The 14,936-nt window shown below is 56.6% G+C and overlaps 1 protein-coding gene across 3 annotated transcripts; it reads left to right on the top strand.

Moving 5' to 3' along the window:
* The first annotated feature begins 614 nt into the window (after positions 1-614).
* On the top strand, positions 615-12,188 carry FES (FES proto-oncogene, tyrosine kinase). Of its 3 annotated transcripts, none has more exons than XM_070358316.1 (19): positions 615-787; positions 1,362-1,583; positions 1,768-1,941; positions 3,551-3,647; positions 3,776-3,959; positions 5,926-6,063; positions 6,138-6,257; positions 6,400-6,522; positions 6,655-6,841; positions 6,972-7,055; positions 7,525-7,734; positions 8,097-8,219; positions 8,847-8,900; positions 9,629-9,747; positions 10,073-10,167; positions 10,287-10,410; positions 10,638-10,795; positions 10,911-11,033; positions 11,812-12,188. In XM_070358316.1, exons 2-19 carry the CDS (start codon positions 1,371-1,373, stop codon positions 11,952-11,954), a joined length of 2,469 nt encoding a protein of 822 aa, XP_070214417.1. In that variant the 5' UTR covers positions 615-787; positions 1,362-1,370; the 3' UTR covers positions 11,955-12,188. The 3 variants fall into 3 exon arrangements, with proteins under 3 accessions (XP_070214417.1, XP_070214416.1, XP_070214415.1); XM_070358315.1 differs by having other exon boundaries at positions 615-884; XM_070358314.1 differs by having other exon boundaries at positions 616-829.
* The last annotated feature ends 2,748 nt before the right edge of the window (positions 12,189-14,936 follow it).

The following is a 14,936-nucleotide window of genomic DNA, read 5'->3' as shown; positions in this document are numbered from 1 at the left end:
AGGGTGTCCCTTGGCTGAAGCACCTAGGCCAGCAGCTGTAGGGCTGAGGCCTCTGGTGGGGCCTAACTGAATCAAGATAGGCTTTGCTGGGGAGAACCTGAGTCCCACACTGAAAGTGCCATACCCCCCACCCCACCCCTGACACACACACTCTGGCCCAGGCCCCTCTCCTGCCCCAGGTCTCCCGTGGGACAGGAAACCCCTGCCTGTGGTGGGGAGAGGAGCCAGGCCAGTTCCACGAGGATCCATGCCTGAGAAGTAGGCCTCTCCTCGGGATATTTACTAGGAAATTTTATTCAAATAGAGGCTGGCGCCTGAGCCCTCCTTGGGGAATCCAGTGGGGTGGGAAAGGCCTGGACTAGCCTTCCCCCTGCCTCTTTGGGGCGTCCCTGGCCTGCTGCTCAAATTGCCCGCCTGCCCTTCCTTAGGTTCTGGGCCCCCGGGCCCTCCCGGCCACTGCAAAGGCCACAGCCCTGCCCTGTGCTAGCGCTCCCCAAGCACCCTCTGCTGTTCCCCGGGGTGCTATCTGGGCCCTGGGGAGTGCCGGGCGCAAACTGCTCTCTTCTGGGCCATTCTTTCCCAGCCCCCTCCTCCCTTCCGTTTCCGCGGGGCCCGTGTGGCCGGCAGCTGAGACAGCGGCCTGCGCTGGGCAGGGGGGGCGGGCAGGCGTCGGGGCTCCCGCCCGCCCCTTCCCCTTGGCCGGCCCGCCCCGGGGCCTGGGCCAACTGAAACCACAGGAGGAGGAAGCGCGGAATCAGGAACTGGCCGGGCGGTGTGGGGCCTGAGTGTAAGTCGGTCCTCGGCGGCCCAGGAGCAGCTGCCCGCACCGGTAATGCCTGTACCTACCTGTACCGAGGCCCGGGAGGTGGCGGCCAACCCGCGAGGTGGTTGGGCAGGGGCCTGGCGGGCGATCAGAGAGAGGGACATGGGACAGGGTGGAACAGGGGCCGCGGGAGGGTAGGGGCTGGGGGTGGGGGTGGGGGGTGGCCGCCTGGGGTGCCTGCCGGGGCAGCCTTGGCCCTATCGAGGGCCCAGTGCACATCTTGCACCTGCAGCAGGAGCTGGGTGGAAGGATCCAGGGAGGCAGACTGGGGGAGGTTTCTGTTCCAGGCCTGGGGAGGAGACCTCCGGCATCAGGCCTCCACCTGGGACTGCAGTGGGGAGGGGCAGGACGGGAAGCACCGACAGCTTTCCCAGGCCAGGCGGTGTTTCATACCCATCGCTGCGTTCCAGGGGGACAAGCGTCTACCTTCTGCCTGTCTGTGGCTCTTCAGCCCCTCGCCTCTCTGTCCCGCCACCCCCGCCCCATCCATCTCCAGCTACTCACCCCCAGTGGTGGCCTCTCCTCTCTCCGTCCCCAGGACGACACTATGGGCTTCTCTTCGGAGCTGTGCAACCCCCAGGGCCACGGGGCCGTGCAGCAGATGCAGGAGGCCGAGCTCCGGCTGCTGGAGGGCATGAGGAAATGGATGGCCCAGCGGGTCAAGAGCGACAGGGAATATGCCGGGCTGCTTCACCACATGTCGCTGCAGGATAGCGGGGGCCAGAGCCGGGGCATCGGCCCGCACAGCCTCATCAGTCAGGTGGGATTCTAGACTCCCCCCCTCTTCCCGCCCTCCACCAGCAAATTCCCATGGGTGCCTGGGTAGGTCCGCCTGCCCCTTCCATTTCCTGGAGTCCCCCGCTGGGGAGGGTTGGAGATTTGGCAGGCCCACCTTGGAAGCTAGGTTCCCCACTCCCTGCCTTGCCTGCCCCTCCCCACTGCAGTCCTGGACAGAGCTCACCAGCCAGACGGAGGGCCTGAGCCGGGTGCTGAGGCAGCACGCGGAGGACCTGAACTCAGGGCCCCTGAGCAAGCTGAGCCTGCTGATCCGGGAGCGCCAGCAACTGCGCAAAACCTACAACGAGCAGTGGCAGCAGCTGCAGCAGGAGTTCACCAAGGTGGGTGGGCTTCTGTCTTCCCTGCCTACATTTTGAGCCTCAGAGGGCTGGTTTTGCAAGGAACCCCTGGATTTCCTGAAGAAGTGGAAGTGTCTGACCACAGGCCTGCCCCCAGAGCAAGGTCCAGCTTCCTTCCCTCCTTCCCGCTGCAGCTAGGACTGGCCTTTGGCGGGGGGCCCCTCTGTTCTTTTTTCTGTCCCCCTACTGTGTGCCAGGGCAGAGGAGCACTGGGAAGCACAAGGATGAGTGATCCAGCCATCGCCTGGGAGGAGCTCAGGACCAAGGCGGGGTGCTCATCTCCTGCACTGCACCAGCTGGCCCTTGAGAGAGACAGAGAGGGATGGCACTTGGCCCAAGGCTCACTCCTCCCAGGGACTCAGGGACTCCACGAGGCAGCAGCGTGGTCCCCTGACTCGGAGGTTAAGGACTGGGGCTGTGAAGTGGGCCTGCCCGCATTTGAATCCTGCCCAGCTCCTCGGTCTAGAGGCTGTTTGATAGGAGCTATTTACGTGGAGGCTTTAGCCTTTTTCAATGTGCTGGGCAGCCGTCTGCACCACACCCCTTTTCCCAGCGCAAACCCCAGCTTTGCAGTGGCCCCACAGCGGCCCCTGGTGGCCAGTCTTCACCCAGTCATCCCTCTCTCCAGGAGATCACCTAATTCAGGTGTCAGCCTGCTTTTTGTAAGCAGTGTAAGCAGAACACAGACTTGCCCATATGTTTGTCATACTATGGCTACTAAAGAGCTAGGGCTTCCCTGGTGGTTCAGTGGTAGAGAATCCGCCTGCATTTGCGGATGGGATCTCTGGGTCAGGAAGATACCCTGGAGAAGGGAATGGCCACCCCCTCCTGTATTCTTGCCTGGAGAATCCCATGGACAGAAGGAGCCTGGCAGGTTACAGTCCATGGGGGTCACAAAAGAGTCGGACGTGACTTAGCGACTAAACAATAGCACTGAAGAGCTAAAATGCCAGAGCCGAGCAATTTTAACAGAGACTGCACAGCCTATAAGCCTAAAATGTTTCCGCTCTGGCCCTGAAGGAAAAGGCTGATCTAGTCTGTGCACTTCGCTCTGTGGCAGATGAGGAAGCTGAGGTTCAGAGGAGAGGGGTGGAGTTTGTTCTGAGTATCCCAGCGCATCAGCAGGGAACTAGGGTCTTCATCCAATCTTGACCATCTGTTGTTCCTGCCACCAGGAACATAATTGGGGACCCAGTACAAAAGGAAAACACAGGGCTCCTTGTCAACAAATAATTAAGAATTTCAAGATGGCATCAACGGCGTTCAGCCAAGCACAGGTCCTTCTAAGCGTGGAGCTCTGCACAGCCCACACACACGCCTGCCACCTGATACCACTCTAGGCCAAGGAGGGACAGTTGTCGCCTGCCCAGTCCAGCTCTCTGCCACCCCCAGAGCCTCCCTGTCCTTAGCCTAGCTCCTCTGACTTTAACCTCAACAACAACGGCTAAGTCCCAGGGGTCTCCAGGTCCTTCCTGAAGTATGGGCTTGGAGCACTTGCCCACCTGGACCACAGGCCCCATCCAGGGCTGCACCTTAGGCAGGAATCCTCCAGGGACCTGCTGAATTACACCGATCCCTCCTCTCTCTCCAGAGTCACAGCCAGGACATTGAGAAGCTGAAAAGCCAGTACCGAGCCCTGGCACGGGACAGCGCCCAGGCCCGGCGCAAGTACCAGGAGGCCGGCAAAGGTCCGAGGCTTCCCTCCCTGAAAAGGGTGGGGATTCAGCCCAGGCCCTTCCACAGGTATCACGGGGCAGCGGGTGCTGCCCAGGCCTCTGCTCTGGGTAACCCTCACTTCCTTCCCCCGATCTGGTAGACAAGGACCGTGACAAGGCCAAGGACAAGTATGTGCGCAGCCTGTGGAAGCTCTTTGCTCACCACAACCGCTACGTGCTGGGCGTGCGGGCAGCACAGTTGCATCACCAGCACCACCACCGGCTCATGCTGCCCAGCCTGCTTCAGTCCCTGCAAGACCTGCACCAGGAGATGGCCTGCATCCTGTGAGCCCACAGCCCCGCCCATCCCTGCTCCCACCTAGCCCGCCACAGCCCTAACGCCCAGAGGCAGGGTCCAGAAAACCCCACCCTGTGAAACTGACAGTCTTGTAATCACGTGCAAATGAGCCCTGGGCCAGTCAGTTGACATCCAAATTATATTATTCTGGGGCCCTTATTGCAGGGTTCTATTATGTGTATGGGCTCTTCCCTGGTGGCTCAGATGGTAAAGAATCTGCCTGCAATGCGGGAGACCTGGGTTTGATCCCTGGGTCAGGAAGATTCCCCTGGAGAAGGGAATGGCAACCCACTTCAGTATTCATGCCTGGAGAATCCCATGGACAGGCTCCTCTGTCCATGGGGTCACAGAAGAGTCGGACGAAACTCTTCTGAGTGATTAGCACTTTCACTTTCATTATATGTATTGAACACCATTCTAGGCTCTCCTGGGTAATCCAGCAGAGAATAGAGACAAAATTCTTTCAAATAGAGACTTTCAAATAGAGACAAAATTCTGTCCTCTACGATTATTCATTTGTGGAAAAAGAAAAGGAAATCAGCAAGTAAAGCAGAAAGCCTGTTACAGGTGATAGATGTTATGGAGAAAAATAAGAAAATGGGGATGCAGGGGGGCAGGGTAGGAGGTTATTGTTTTTTGGGATTTTTTTATGAGACAGTTCTTTATATGTATTTATTTTTTATCTTTACTTACTTAGTTTTGGCTGCACTGGGTTTTCACTGCTGTGCAAAGGGCTTTCTCTAGTTGCAGCGATCAGGGGCTACTCTCTAGTTGTGCTGTGAGGGCTTTTCTCTGGTGGAACACGGGCTCTAGAGCATAAGCTTTAGGAGTTGTAGCACACAGGAGTAGTCGCCCTGAGGCATGTGGGACCACCTGTGTCCCCTGCACTGGCAGACCTGCACTGGACCACCAGGGAAGTCCGGGAGCTTACTATTTTAAGGGGAATGGTCTGGGAAACCCTCAAAAGTGCAAGGGTGAGCCAGGCAGATGTTTGGAGAAGGGTCATACTAGAAAGAGGGAACCGCAGGCTCGAGGTGGGAGAATGCCTGAAATCAAGGAACAGCTAGGAAGCCAGGGTAGCCTGTGCAGAGCACAGGAAGTCAGACGAGGGGCTGCAGGAGGATAATAGAGGGTCCGGCAGGCCATTGTGAGGACTTTGGCTCCGAGTGGACCAGAAGAGTGGCCGGATCTGAGCCGTCTTACTAAGGTCAGTCTGGCTGCCAAGTTAAGAATAGACTTAAGGGGGCAAGACAGGATTAGACCAGACAGGAGCCACTGCAGTCATCCGGACCACAGACTACGGCCACTAAACCCAGGCAGTAGCAATGGAGGGGAGAAGTGGTCCGGTCTCGGAAGTACTTTGAAAGTGGAGCCAGTGGAATTTCCTCATGGACTGGAAGCGGGGTGTGGACAGAACAGTCAAGGATGGCTCCAGGGGCTTGGCCCAGAGCCCCTGGAAGGCAGAGGCCACGTGGAGAAGGCACTGGGAGAAGCAGGTTCAGAGGACAGCCAGAGGAGTTCATTTTTCAGCTGGTGGAGTCTGGGTGTCTAAGAGATGTCCAATGGGATGTGTTGAATAGATGGATGGTTACATGAGACAACTGAAGCTCTGGGAGGTGTTGGGACTGGAGGTATCAATATGGGGTCAGCACAGTGATGGCTTCGGGGGTTATCAGAGCCCCCGGAGCCCCACTGTGGGGCTGACTGCCCAGAGCAGACACATTTGTAGCTCACATTTCCCGAGTACTTCCTCACACCAAACGCTCCACTCATCTGCGGTCACTGGGGCCTTGTTATGACTTCCGGGAGATGCTAAGTGACTTGCCTGTGGTCATTTGATTGGTCAGTGATGGGGGAGGGGGGAGGTGAGCCCATATCCAGTGCCATGGGCCCCAAGCTTCTAGCCTCGTCCAGCCTGAGGTCTCCCTGACCCAGGGTCTGGTCTGGGGGCAGGAAGGAGACCCTGCAGGAGTACCTGGAGATTAGCAGCCTGGTGCAAGACGAGGTGGTGACCATTCACCGGGAGATGGCTGCAGCGGTGGCCCGCATCCAGCCGGAGGCTGAGTACCAAGGCTTCCTGCAGCAGTACGGGTAAGCCCCTCCTTGCGGGGGCTGGGCGCCTGGGTGGCTGGACTGTCGGGCACTGACGGGCACCGTTGCCGTAGGTCCGCCCCTGACATCCCACCCTGTGTCACCTTTGACGAGTCACTGCTGGAGGAGACTGAGCTGCTGGAGCCCGGGGAGCTGCAGCTGAACGAACTGACAGTGGAGAGCGTGCAGCACACGTGTGTGGGGGCTCTCCTGGGGACCGAGGGGGGCGGTAGATGCTGCCCATGCAGCGCTGCGGCCAGCCTGCCGGGCTTACTCGGCTTGGCAGGGAGGCAGCCGAGGGGCATGGCTCTCACACTGCCCTTCCTCCGGGCACAGGCTGACCTCGGTGACAGATGACCTGGCCGCAGCCACCCAGACGGTGCTCAGTCGGCAGGAAGCAGTCACTCAGCTGCAGCGAGAGCTCTGGAATGAGGAGCAGACCACCCACCCCCGGGAGCGGTGAGTGGGGCCTGCTGACAGCGGCCTCCTGGTCCTCCCTGCCCTCCATCCAGCCTGCCTGGCTCACCCCTAGCCTTCAGCTGCAGGCTGACCCCCTCTCTCCCCTCCATCACTGCCCGCCCCTGCCTGCAGGGTGCAGCTGCTGGGCAAGAAGCAGGCACTGCAGGAGGCACTGCAGGGGCTGCAGGTCGCGCTGTGCAGGCAGGCCAAGCTGCAGGCCCAGCAGGAGCTGCTGCAGGCCAAGCTGGAGTGGCTGGGCCCCGGCGAGCCCCAGCCCGTCTTGCTTCTGCAGGACGACCGCCACTCCACCTCCTCCTCGGTGAGCCGCCCACCGGCTGCCCCCATGCCGCCAGCCCTGCCCGCCCACCCCCAGGGGCTGCCCGCCTCATTTTCACCTCCCCCTCCCTCCCCAAGCCCGGCCACCCGCTGACGTCTGTCCCTGGCCTCAGGAGCAGGAGCGAGAAGGGGGAAGGACGCCCACCCTGGAGATCCTCAAAAGCCACATCTCGGGAATCTTCCGTCCCAAGTTCTCGGTGAGTGGATCCACAGCTCCACCCTTCCCTAAGGGGTGGGCCAGGCCAGGGCTCTCAAGGATGTCTCCCTAGGCCACTAGGTTTAGTCCCGGAGTTTAGTTACTGAAGGCTCCTCCCAGGCCACTTTTACTGGGGCACCCCTCTCTTCCCTGGGAGTCCAGATCCTGTCACCTCTGCCTACCCCTTCTTCTCTATCACCCACGTTGTGTGGCACGGTCACCCCAGGACTCTCCCTGCTCCTGGAGTGGTTGCAGGCTGCAGACTGGTGTTCAAGGCAAAGCTTGGTTTGAGGTCGGCCAGCCTGGGCAAGTTTATTGCTGGTTCTGAGGGTTGCAGGAGGCTCTATGTGGCACTTCGGTGGTTTGTGAGGACGGGAGGCCTGTGAGAGGCAGACAGCCAGAGACGCCTCCCCCACAACCAACTGGCTGGCCTAGCGACTCCTCCTTGCTCCTCCCCCGTGCCTTTCCAGCTCCCCCCTCCGCTGCAGCTCGTTCCAGAGGTGCAGAAACCCCTGCATGAGCAGGTGTGGTACCACGGGGCCATCCCGCGGACAGAGGTGGCTGAGCTCCTGACACATTCCGGGGACTTCCTCGTCCGGGAGAGCCAGGGCAAGCAGGAGTATGTGCTGTCGGTGCTCTGGGACGGCCAGCCCCGGCACTTCATCATCCAGTCCGCTGACGTGAGTGGACCCCAGCCTCCCCTTCCCTTCCCTCTCCTCCCCTCCCCTCCCCTTCCCTTCAGCAGAGAATGACCTTGAAGCGGTAGAAAGGAGCTGCTATATCTTAGATGCCTCCCGGCAGAGCTGAAAGGGGCCGCAGAGACCACCCAATCCCTGCAAAAACCAACAGAAGTTAAGCCTTCAGCCTGCATGCCCCCATAAGATGGGGGAGCAGGCTTGTCGTGCACCCTCAGATCTCTGCCTCTCGCCCCAGGCAGTCCCTTTCTCTCCATTGCTCTTCCTTCCTCTCCTCTCCCATGGCTCAGTGACTCCCTGCCCCCAGCAATGGAGGCCGTTGACCCCAGGTCCCCCCACCCCTGCAGAACCTGTACCGACTGGAAGGAGATGGTTTTCCCAGCATCCCCCTGCTCATCGACCACCTGCTGCGCTCCCAGCAGCCCCTCACCAAGAAGAGTGGCATCATCCTGAACAGGGCCGTGCCCAAGGTGAGCCTGGGGCAGGGGCTGGGGGCTTCAGGTTTAGGCCCACAGAGGATCCTAACGCCGAGGGCTTTTCAGGTCCCCAGCAATTCATCTACATATGTGGGCTTCCCAGGTGGTGCTAGGTGGGAGGAACCCACCTGCCAGTTCCGGAGACGCGAGCAATGTGGGTTCAGTCCCTGGGTTGGGAAGATTCCCCTGGTGAAGAAGATGGCAACCCACCCAGTATTCTTGCCTGGAAAATCCCATGCACAGAGAAGCCCGTTGGGGCTACCATCCATAGAGTCACAAAGAGTCAGACACAACTGTAAGCGACTTTAGCACACACATACAGGATGCATATTAATACATACAGGGAGCCCAGCCAGCCTCCCGCTAGGCTTGGAACGTCAAGATCACTCCCGTTTCCTGGGCCTCATATGCCAGGCTGGTGCTCACACACTCAGTGCGCCTGTCTGGTCCCCGAGTCATCTAGGTGTGATCCTGGGTCCAGTCCCCATTTTACAGAGCAACAAACCAAGATGCCAAGCAATGAAAGACACAGCGTTGGTGGGGGGTGTTCAGTCCTTTGTAGGGCCCAGCACGTGTGCCCGCCACTGACCTCCGACCCCTCCAACCACCTCCCTTCCTCAGGACAAGTGGGCGCTAAGCCACGAGGACCTGGTGCTAGGCGAGCAGATTGGACGGGTGAGTCGAGTGTGCTCTGCCAGCTCCTGGCCGCCTGCCTTCCCACCCTCAATCTGATTCCCAGCTTGCACCCCTGTCCACCGTCCATCCACTGCCATACACCATCCTGCCAGAAACCGAGGGGAGAGTGCCTGCCCTGACAACTCCCCAGAGACGCTTCTTTTGCCAGCTCCGCACCCTACTCCCCTCACACGCACGCACATCACCCCCACCCACCGCCCACCTCAAGGAGGTGAGACACGCTCTATTCATGTGACCTATAAAATATCAGCTTGTGGCCTGGCGGGCCAGTGGTGAAGACTCCATGCTCCCCATGCAGGGGGCACAAGTTTGATTCCTATCGGGAAACTAAGATCCTGCCTGCTGCATGGCATGGCCAAAAATAAATAGATAAACAAATATAAACGAATATAAATACATACAATACGTTCTTAGGAAAGAAGCCACTGTCCTAAAACTCAGAATGCTTTTCCAACCCAAGCAAAAGTGATTTTTGAACCCTCCACGTCACAGTCTCAGTGACTGTAGTCAATCAGAGGTGACTTTCTCCGCCTGTCCCCTATGTCTGCTTGGCCCCCTGAACTGAGAGCCAAAATGAGCAGGACTAAGCATGGGGAGGGGGGTTGGTGCTGAGTCAAGGGCGGGTAGGGACAGGGTGGGCTGCGCTCCTGGGTGCAGGAGAGGCCCACAGTCCAGGGAAGACAGGTAGGAACCCCAGACTGTTTCAGGGCAACTTTGGCGAAGTGTTTAGCGGACGCCTGCGAGCAGACAACACCCTGGTGGCGGTGAAATCTTGTCGCGAGACACTCCCTCCTGACCTCAAGGCCAAGTTTCTCCAGGAAGCGAGGTGGGTGATAGAACACCCATCCCTGTAGGTCCCCCATACTACAACTTTCCCAGTGCATGGCAGGACGTTTGACCTCCAAAGGGCTTGACTTCTGCCGTGTTGTTTAAGTGTCCTGGCCCCCCCGTAGCTTGGCAGGGTCCAGGCTCGGGGACCCACCCGAAATCACATGTCCTGGTCAGCTGCTCTTCTCCTCTGCTGCCTGTCTTCTGTTCTCCCTCGGGCCACCTGGCCTTCCCTGGGGCTCCAGGGGCTAGGGAAGCGAATGTGTAAGATCCCTCCCACCCCTGCCCGAGGCGGAGCATAAGCAGCACCCCCAACCCCGCAGGATCCTGAAGCAGTACAGCCACCCAAACATCGTGCGTCTCATTGGCGTCTGCACCCAAAAACAGCCCATCTACATCGTCATGGAGCTTGTGCAGGGTGAGCCAAGGGGGCTGATTTCTGGGGGTGGGGCACTCAGCTGGGCTAGGTCTCTTCCGTCTCAAACCCCCCATCCAAAGGCTCACTGAGCTTTCCCCACCAACACTGCCCACTCCCAGGGGGCGACTTCCTGACCTTCCTTCGGACGGAGGGAGCCCGCCTGCGGGTGAAGACACTGCTGCAGATGGTAGGGGACGCAGCCGCGGGCATGGAGTACCTGGAGAGCAAATGCTGCATTCACCGGTGAGGGGGTGAGGGGTGGGCATGGCAGGCCATCCCAACACCCCTCCCCCACCCCTGCCCCTTCACCAGCAGCCACCAGCTCCAGAGGTGGGGTGTGCCTCAAAGGGACCAGGCATCGTTGCAGGGGCAGCTCTGGCCCATGGCTGTGTCGAGTGCGCCCTGGCCAGGCAGCTGGCAGATGCCACACGGACATTGGCCACACAAGCCCTGTGTCCTGCTTTGCCCAGGGACCTGGCTGCTCGGAACTGCCTGGTGACAGAGAAGAATGTCCTGAAAATCAGCGACTTCGGGATGTCCCGGGAGGAAGCCGACGGGATCTACGCGGCCTCAGGGGGTCTCAGACAAGTCCCCGTGAAGTGGACTGCACCGGAGGCCCTTAACTACGGTACCTGGGCCTGATCCACGCTGGCCACAAGGCCCGAGGCCGGGCACGGGTGCCACCGCCTGCCCCTCTGTGGCCGGTGGGCGCAGCCCACTCACGCTGCCTCACCTCCTCGCAGGCCGCTACTCCTCCGAGAGCGATGTGTGGAGCTTTGGCATCTTGCTCTGGGAGACCTTCAGCCTGGGGGCCTCCCCCTACCCCAACCTCAGCAATCAGCAGACCCGGGAGTTCGTGGAAAAGGGTAAGGGAACCGGTGGCCTGACAGTGGCCCCAGAGCCAGGCCCTCTTCCTGGCTCTCCAGCTGGACTCTTCCAGGTCTCCTGTCTATCTTCCCCACTGGGGCACAGTAAGGACAATTCTTGAGGTACCATCCAGGGAACCCCTGTTATGTGCCAGGCTATACCTTTATTTCATTTACTCTTTTTTGAAAATTTTTATGTATTCAATTATTTTCGGCTGCTCTGGATCCTCGCGGCTGTGTGGGCTTTTTTCTAGTTGCAGCGAGCGGGAGCTACTCTGTAGTTGCAGTGCTTGGGCTTCTCATTGTGGTGGTTTCTCTTGTTGGGGAGCATGGGCTCTAGGCACGCAGGCTTCAGTAGCTGCAGCTCCCAGGCTCTAGAGCACAGGCTCAGTAGTTGTGGCACACGGGCTTAATTGCTCTGCAGCACGTGGGATCTTCCCGGACCAGGGATTGAACCCATGTCTCCTGCGTTGGCAGGTGGATTCTTTACCACTGAGCCACCAGGGAAGCCCCTCATTTACTCTTCATAACATGTGAGGTCAGGATTAAAAGGTCTCTTTTACAGACGGAAATTGAGATTTCACAAGAGTCACACAGCTAGCACACAGTGACTTGAGATTAGAATCTCTGTGTTTCTGGGAAAGAACAGGGGGCTCCTTAAAAATGCTGCAAGAAAAAAAAAGGAGAACTTTGCAGCTTAAGCTGCCATGTCCCCAGGGGCTGCCAGGGGCCCTCAGACCCCCTCCTTATGCCTGGTATGCTGTGCTTGTCCTCACAGGGGGCCGTCTGCCCTGCCCTGAGCTGTGCCCTGACGCTGTGTTCAGACTCATGGAGCAGTGCTGGGCCTACGAGCCAGGGCAGCGGCCCACCTTCAGCGTCATCTACCAGGAGTTACAGAGCATCCGAAAGCGGCACCGGTGAGGCTGGGCCTCACTGCTCAAGCCAGCGGCCCCTGCGGGCAACATCATACCTCCTCAACGGGGCTCCAGCTCACCCTGCTGGACAGCTCTTCGACGTCCTGGACTCCAGCCTCTGGATTCTATGCTGTGAGCAGGGCTGCAGCTCCTGGCCTGCCCTGCATCCCTGCTCCTTCCAGGGCTTCCTCTTCCAGGCAGAAATAATAAATCCATTTGTGCTCATCAGGTGCTCTCAGCATGTGCAGTCCTCTGGAGGGCAGGTCTTAGGAGGACCAGAGGGCCTGTACCGTGGCCGTGGGGAAGGAGGAGGACGGGCAGTGTTCCCAGGGTGGAACCGACGTGGTGTGGTTGGTAGCTGTTGGACGTGAGACTTGGGGAGGAGGGAGAGAGACCAGGACAATGTGCAGGCTTCAGACCAGATGGAGGTGTTATTTCTGAACTAGGAGCCCAGGCAGAGGATCAGAGCTATGGGAACGATGGCGAGTTAGGAGAAGCATTTGAGGGGCCTGTGGGGATCTAAGTGCGACATGTAAGTCTGGAAGCTCAGAGTGAAGTAAAGGCTGGCAGCTGAGGTTTGTGAAAGTGAAAGTTGCTCAGTCGTGTCCGACTCTTTGCAAACCTATGGACTATATAGTCCATGGAATTCTCTGGGCCAGAATACTGGAGTGAGTAGCCTTTCCCTTCTCCAGGGGATCTTCCCAACCCAGGGATTGAACCAGGTCTCTCACATTGCAGGTGGATTCTTTACCAGCTGAGCCACCAGGGAAGTCATTAGCTTATAAATGTTTACAGACCCTGAGTCTGTGTCCCACAGTCAGATGAGATACAGGAGGGAAGAGGAGAGTGTCAGGGAAAGTTGGAGCTCCACCCAGAGCGGAGGGAGTGGCTGGAGAGAAAGAAAATGCTTTGCATCTCTCAAGACAAGTTTACCGAGCAATGAGGGGCCCTCACTTCCTCCCTTATGTCCCCCGAAACCTAAAAGGTTATTTGAAACTTTTCTAGCAGCAACGGTGAAGGTAAAAAAGACAAAGAGGGACTTTCCTGGTGGTCCAGCAGTTAAGACTGTGTGCTTCTCCTGAAGTGGGTTCAATCCCTGGTTGAGGAACTAAGATCCTGCATGTTGTGCGGTGCAGCCAAAAAAAGAAAAAGAAGAAGTATAAACAAACAGAAAAACAGAAACTAGGAAGACTTTTAGCTCCAAAGGACAAAGCAGTAAGAATTTTGAGGTAAAAATGACCATCTTTCAAGAAAGTTCAACAAGCCGTTGATATCCAGTTTCAAAGGGTTGAAAGGTGAAAGGCCTAATACTTGTTTAAACAAGAGGAAATCGAGTTAGAGTGTGACTAAGTGAAAATTCAAACTGTGTCTCCATTAGAAGTGGTGAAAAGTGGAAATGAAGAACTTCTGCTTCAGGGTAGGATGTGGTAGGTCCTCACAGCCCCCACTCCCATTGCAACAGCGAAGAGGAAACATCAGACGAAGATAGCAGTTTTTAAAGATAATGGCAAGTAGTGTTAAGAAATTGAAGACTATATGAATAAAAATTTCAAGGAGGAGAAAGCCCCTCCAAGGTGAACTGATGATGCACAGGTATTCTATTCCCTGAGACATTTGCTGATCTGGGACATCTCTGATGATCAGAATTAAGAAGTGCTGTTGGGGAGCAGGGGGAGAAAAGGTGCTTACAGGGACTGTGCTATGGATTGGCACCTAGAGGAACCAAAATACAAAGCCAGTTTCCCCCATGGAACATTCTGGAGCAGTGTGGGCAACCAGGCAGGGGCTGGGCTGGAAAGGCAGAGGTTTAGAGGGAGGGGCCCTGAAACAAACTGATTTCTCCCTCAAGATACTGGCCAGGTTTTGAAACTGCGGGAGGCTAAAGAGCTAACTTTAAAATCTCTTTAGAGCAGAATTTGAAAGATTTGGAGAGACAGAGACTGGCCAGGCTTTCCCAGATCTGAGGTTTATCAGAACTGTAACTCTGCCCCAACTCAGCTCAATGCTTGATCACATCAAGGTAACTAGCTCCTTTGGGAACCCTCAGGGAGAAGTTGGGGAAAGGAATAACATAATATTTTACCCTTCTTTTATACCCAAAATGCAACATATGATAAACATTATAAAACAGGCAAAAAGGAAGAAAAACGGGACCAATATACAAGAGAAAAACAATAGAAGCAGACCCACAAATGATCCAAATATTGGATTTGGCAGGTAAGGATTTCAAAATAACTGTGCTTAATATGTTAAACAGAGAAAAAAGTGGACAAAATAGATGCAAATACAGAGAATTTCAACAGGGATGGAATCTATTTTAAAAAAATCAAAGGAGCAGGTAGAACTGAAAAATGTCATCTCTGAAATTACAAATTTTAAAAATTCATAGAACTAAAGGATAAAATCATATACAGACTAAACACACAGTCCCAGGATTTGTTCCCTAACCAAAAGACAGTTAGTGAACTTAAAGTCAGATTTATAGCATCTAAACTAAGGGCTTCCCTGGTGGCTCAGACAGTAATCTGCCTGTAATGCAGGAGACGTGGGTTTGATCCCTGGATCAGAAAGATTCCTGGAGAAGGGAATGGCAACCCACTCCAGTATTCTTGCCTGGAGAATCCCATGGACAGAGGAGCCTGGCAGGCTACAGTCCCGGGGGTTGCCGAGAGTCAGACATGACTTAGCAACTAAACCACCACCACCAGTATTCATATCTGGAAAATCCCATGGACAGAGGAGCCTGGAGCGCTGCAGTCCATGGGGTTGCAAAAAGTCCAACATGACTGAGCAATTAATAGTTTCACTTTTAATCTAATAAAGAGAGAAGAAGAAATAGAACAGAGCCTAAGAAACATGTGGGACTCCAAGGTAACTGAAGTTTCAGGAGAGAGAGAAGCTAGAACCAGAGTAAACTAGAGATCACCCAAATATCTATATAGCAATAAAAAAGAACAAACTATAAGTATATGCACCAAACGCTGATGAA

Source organism: Bos mutus, chromosome 21 (genome assembly GCF_027580195.1).
Source record: "Bos mutus isolate GX-2022 chromosome 21, NWIPB_WYAK_1.1, whole genome shotgun sequence".
Taxonomy (NCBI): domain Eukaryota; kingdom Metazoa; phylum Chordata; class Mammalia; order Artiodactyla; family Bovidae; genus Bos; species Bos mutus.
This window is presented reverse-complemented; position numbering and strand designations above follow the sequence as displayed.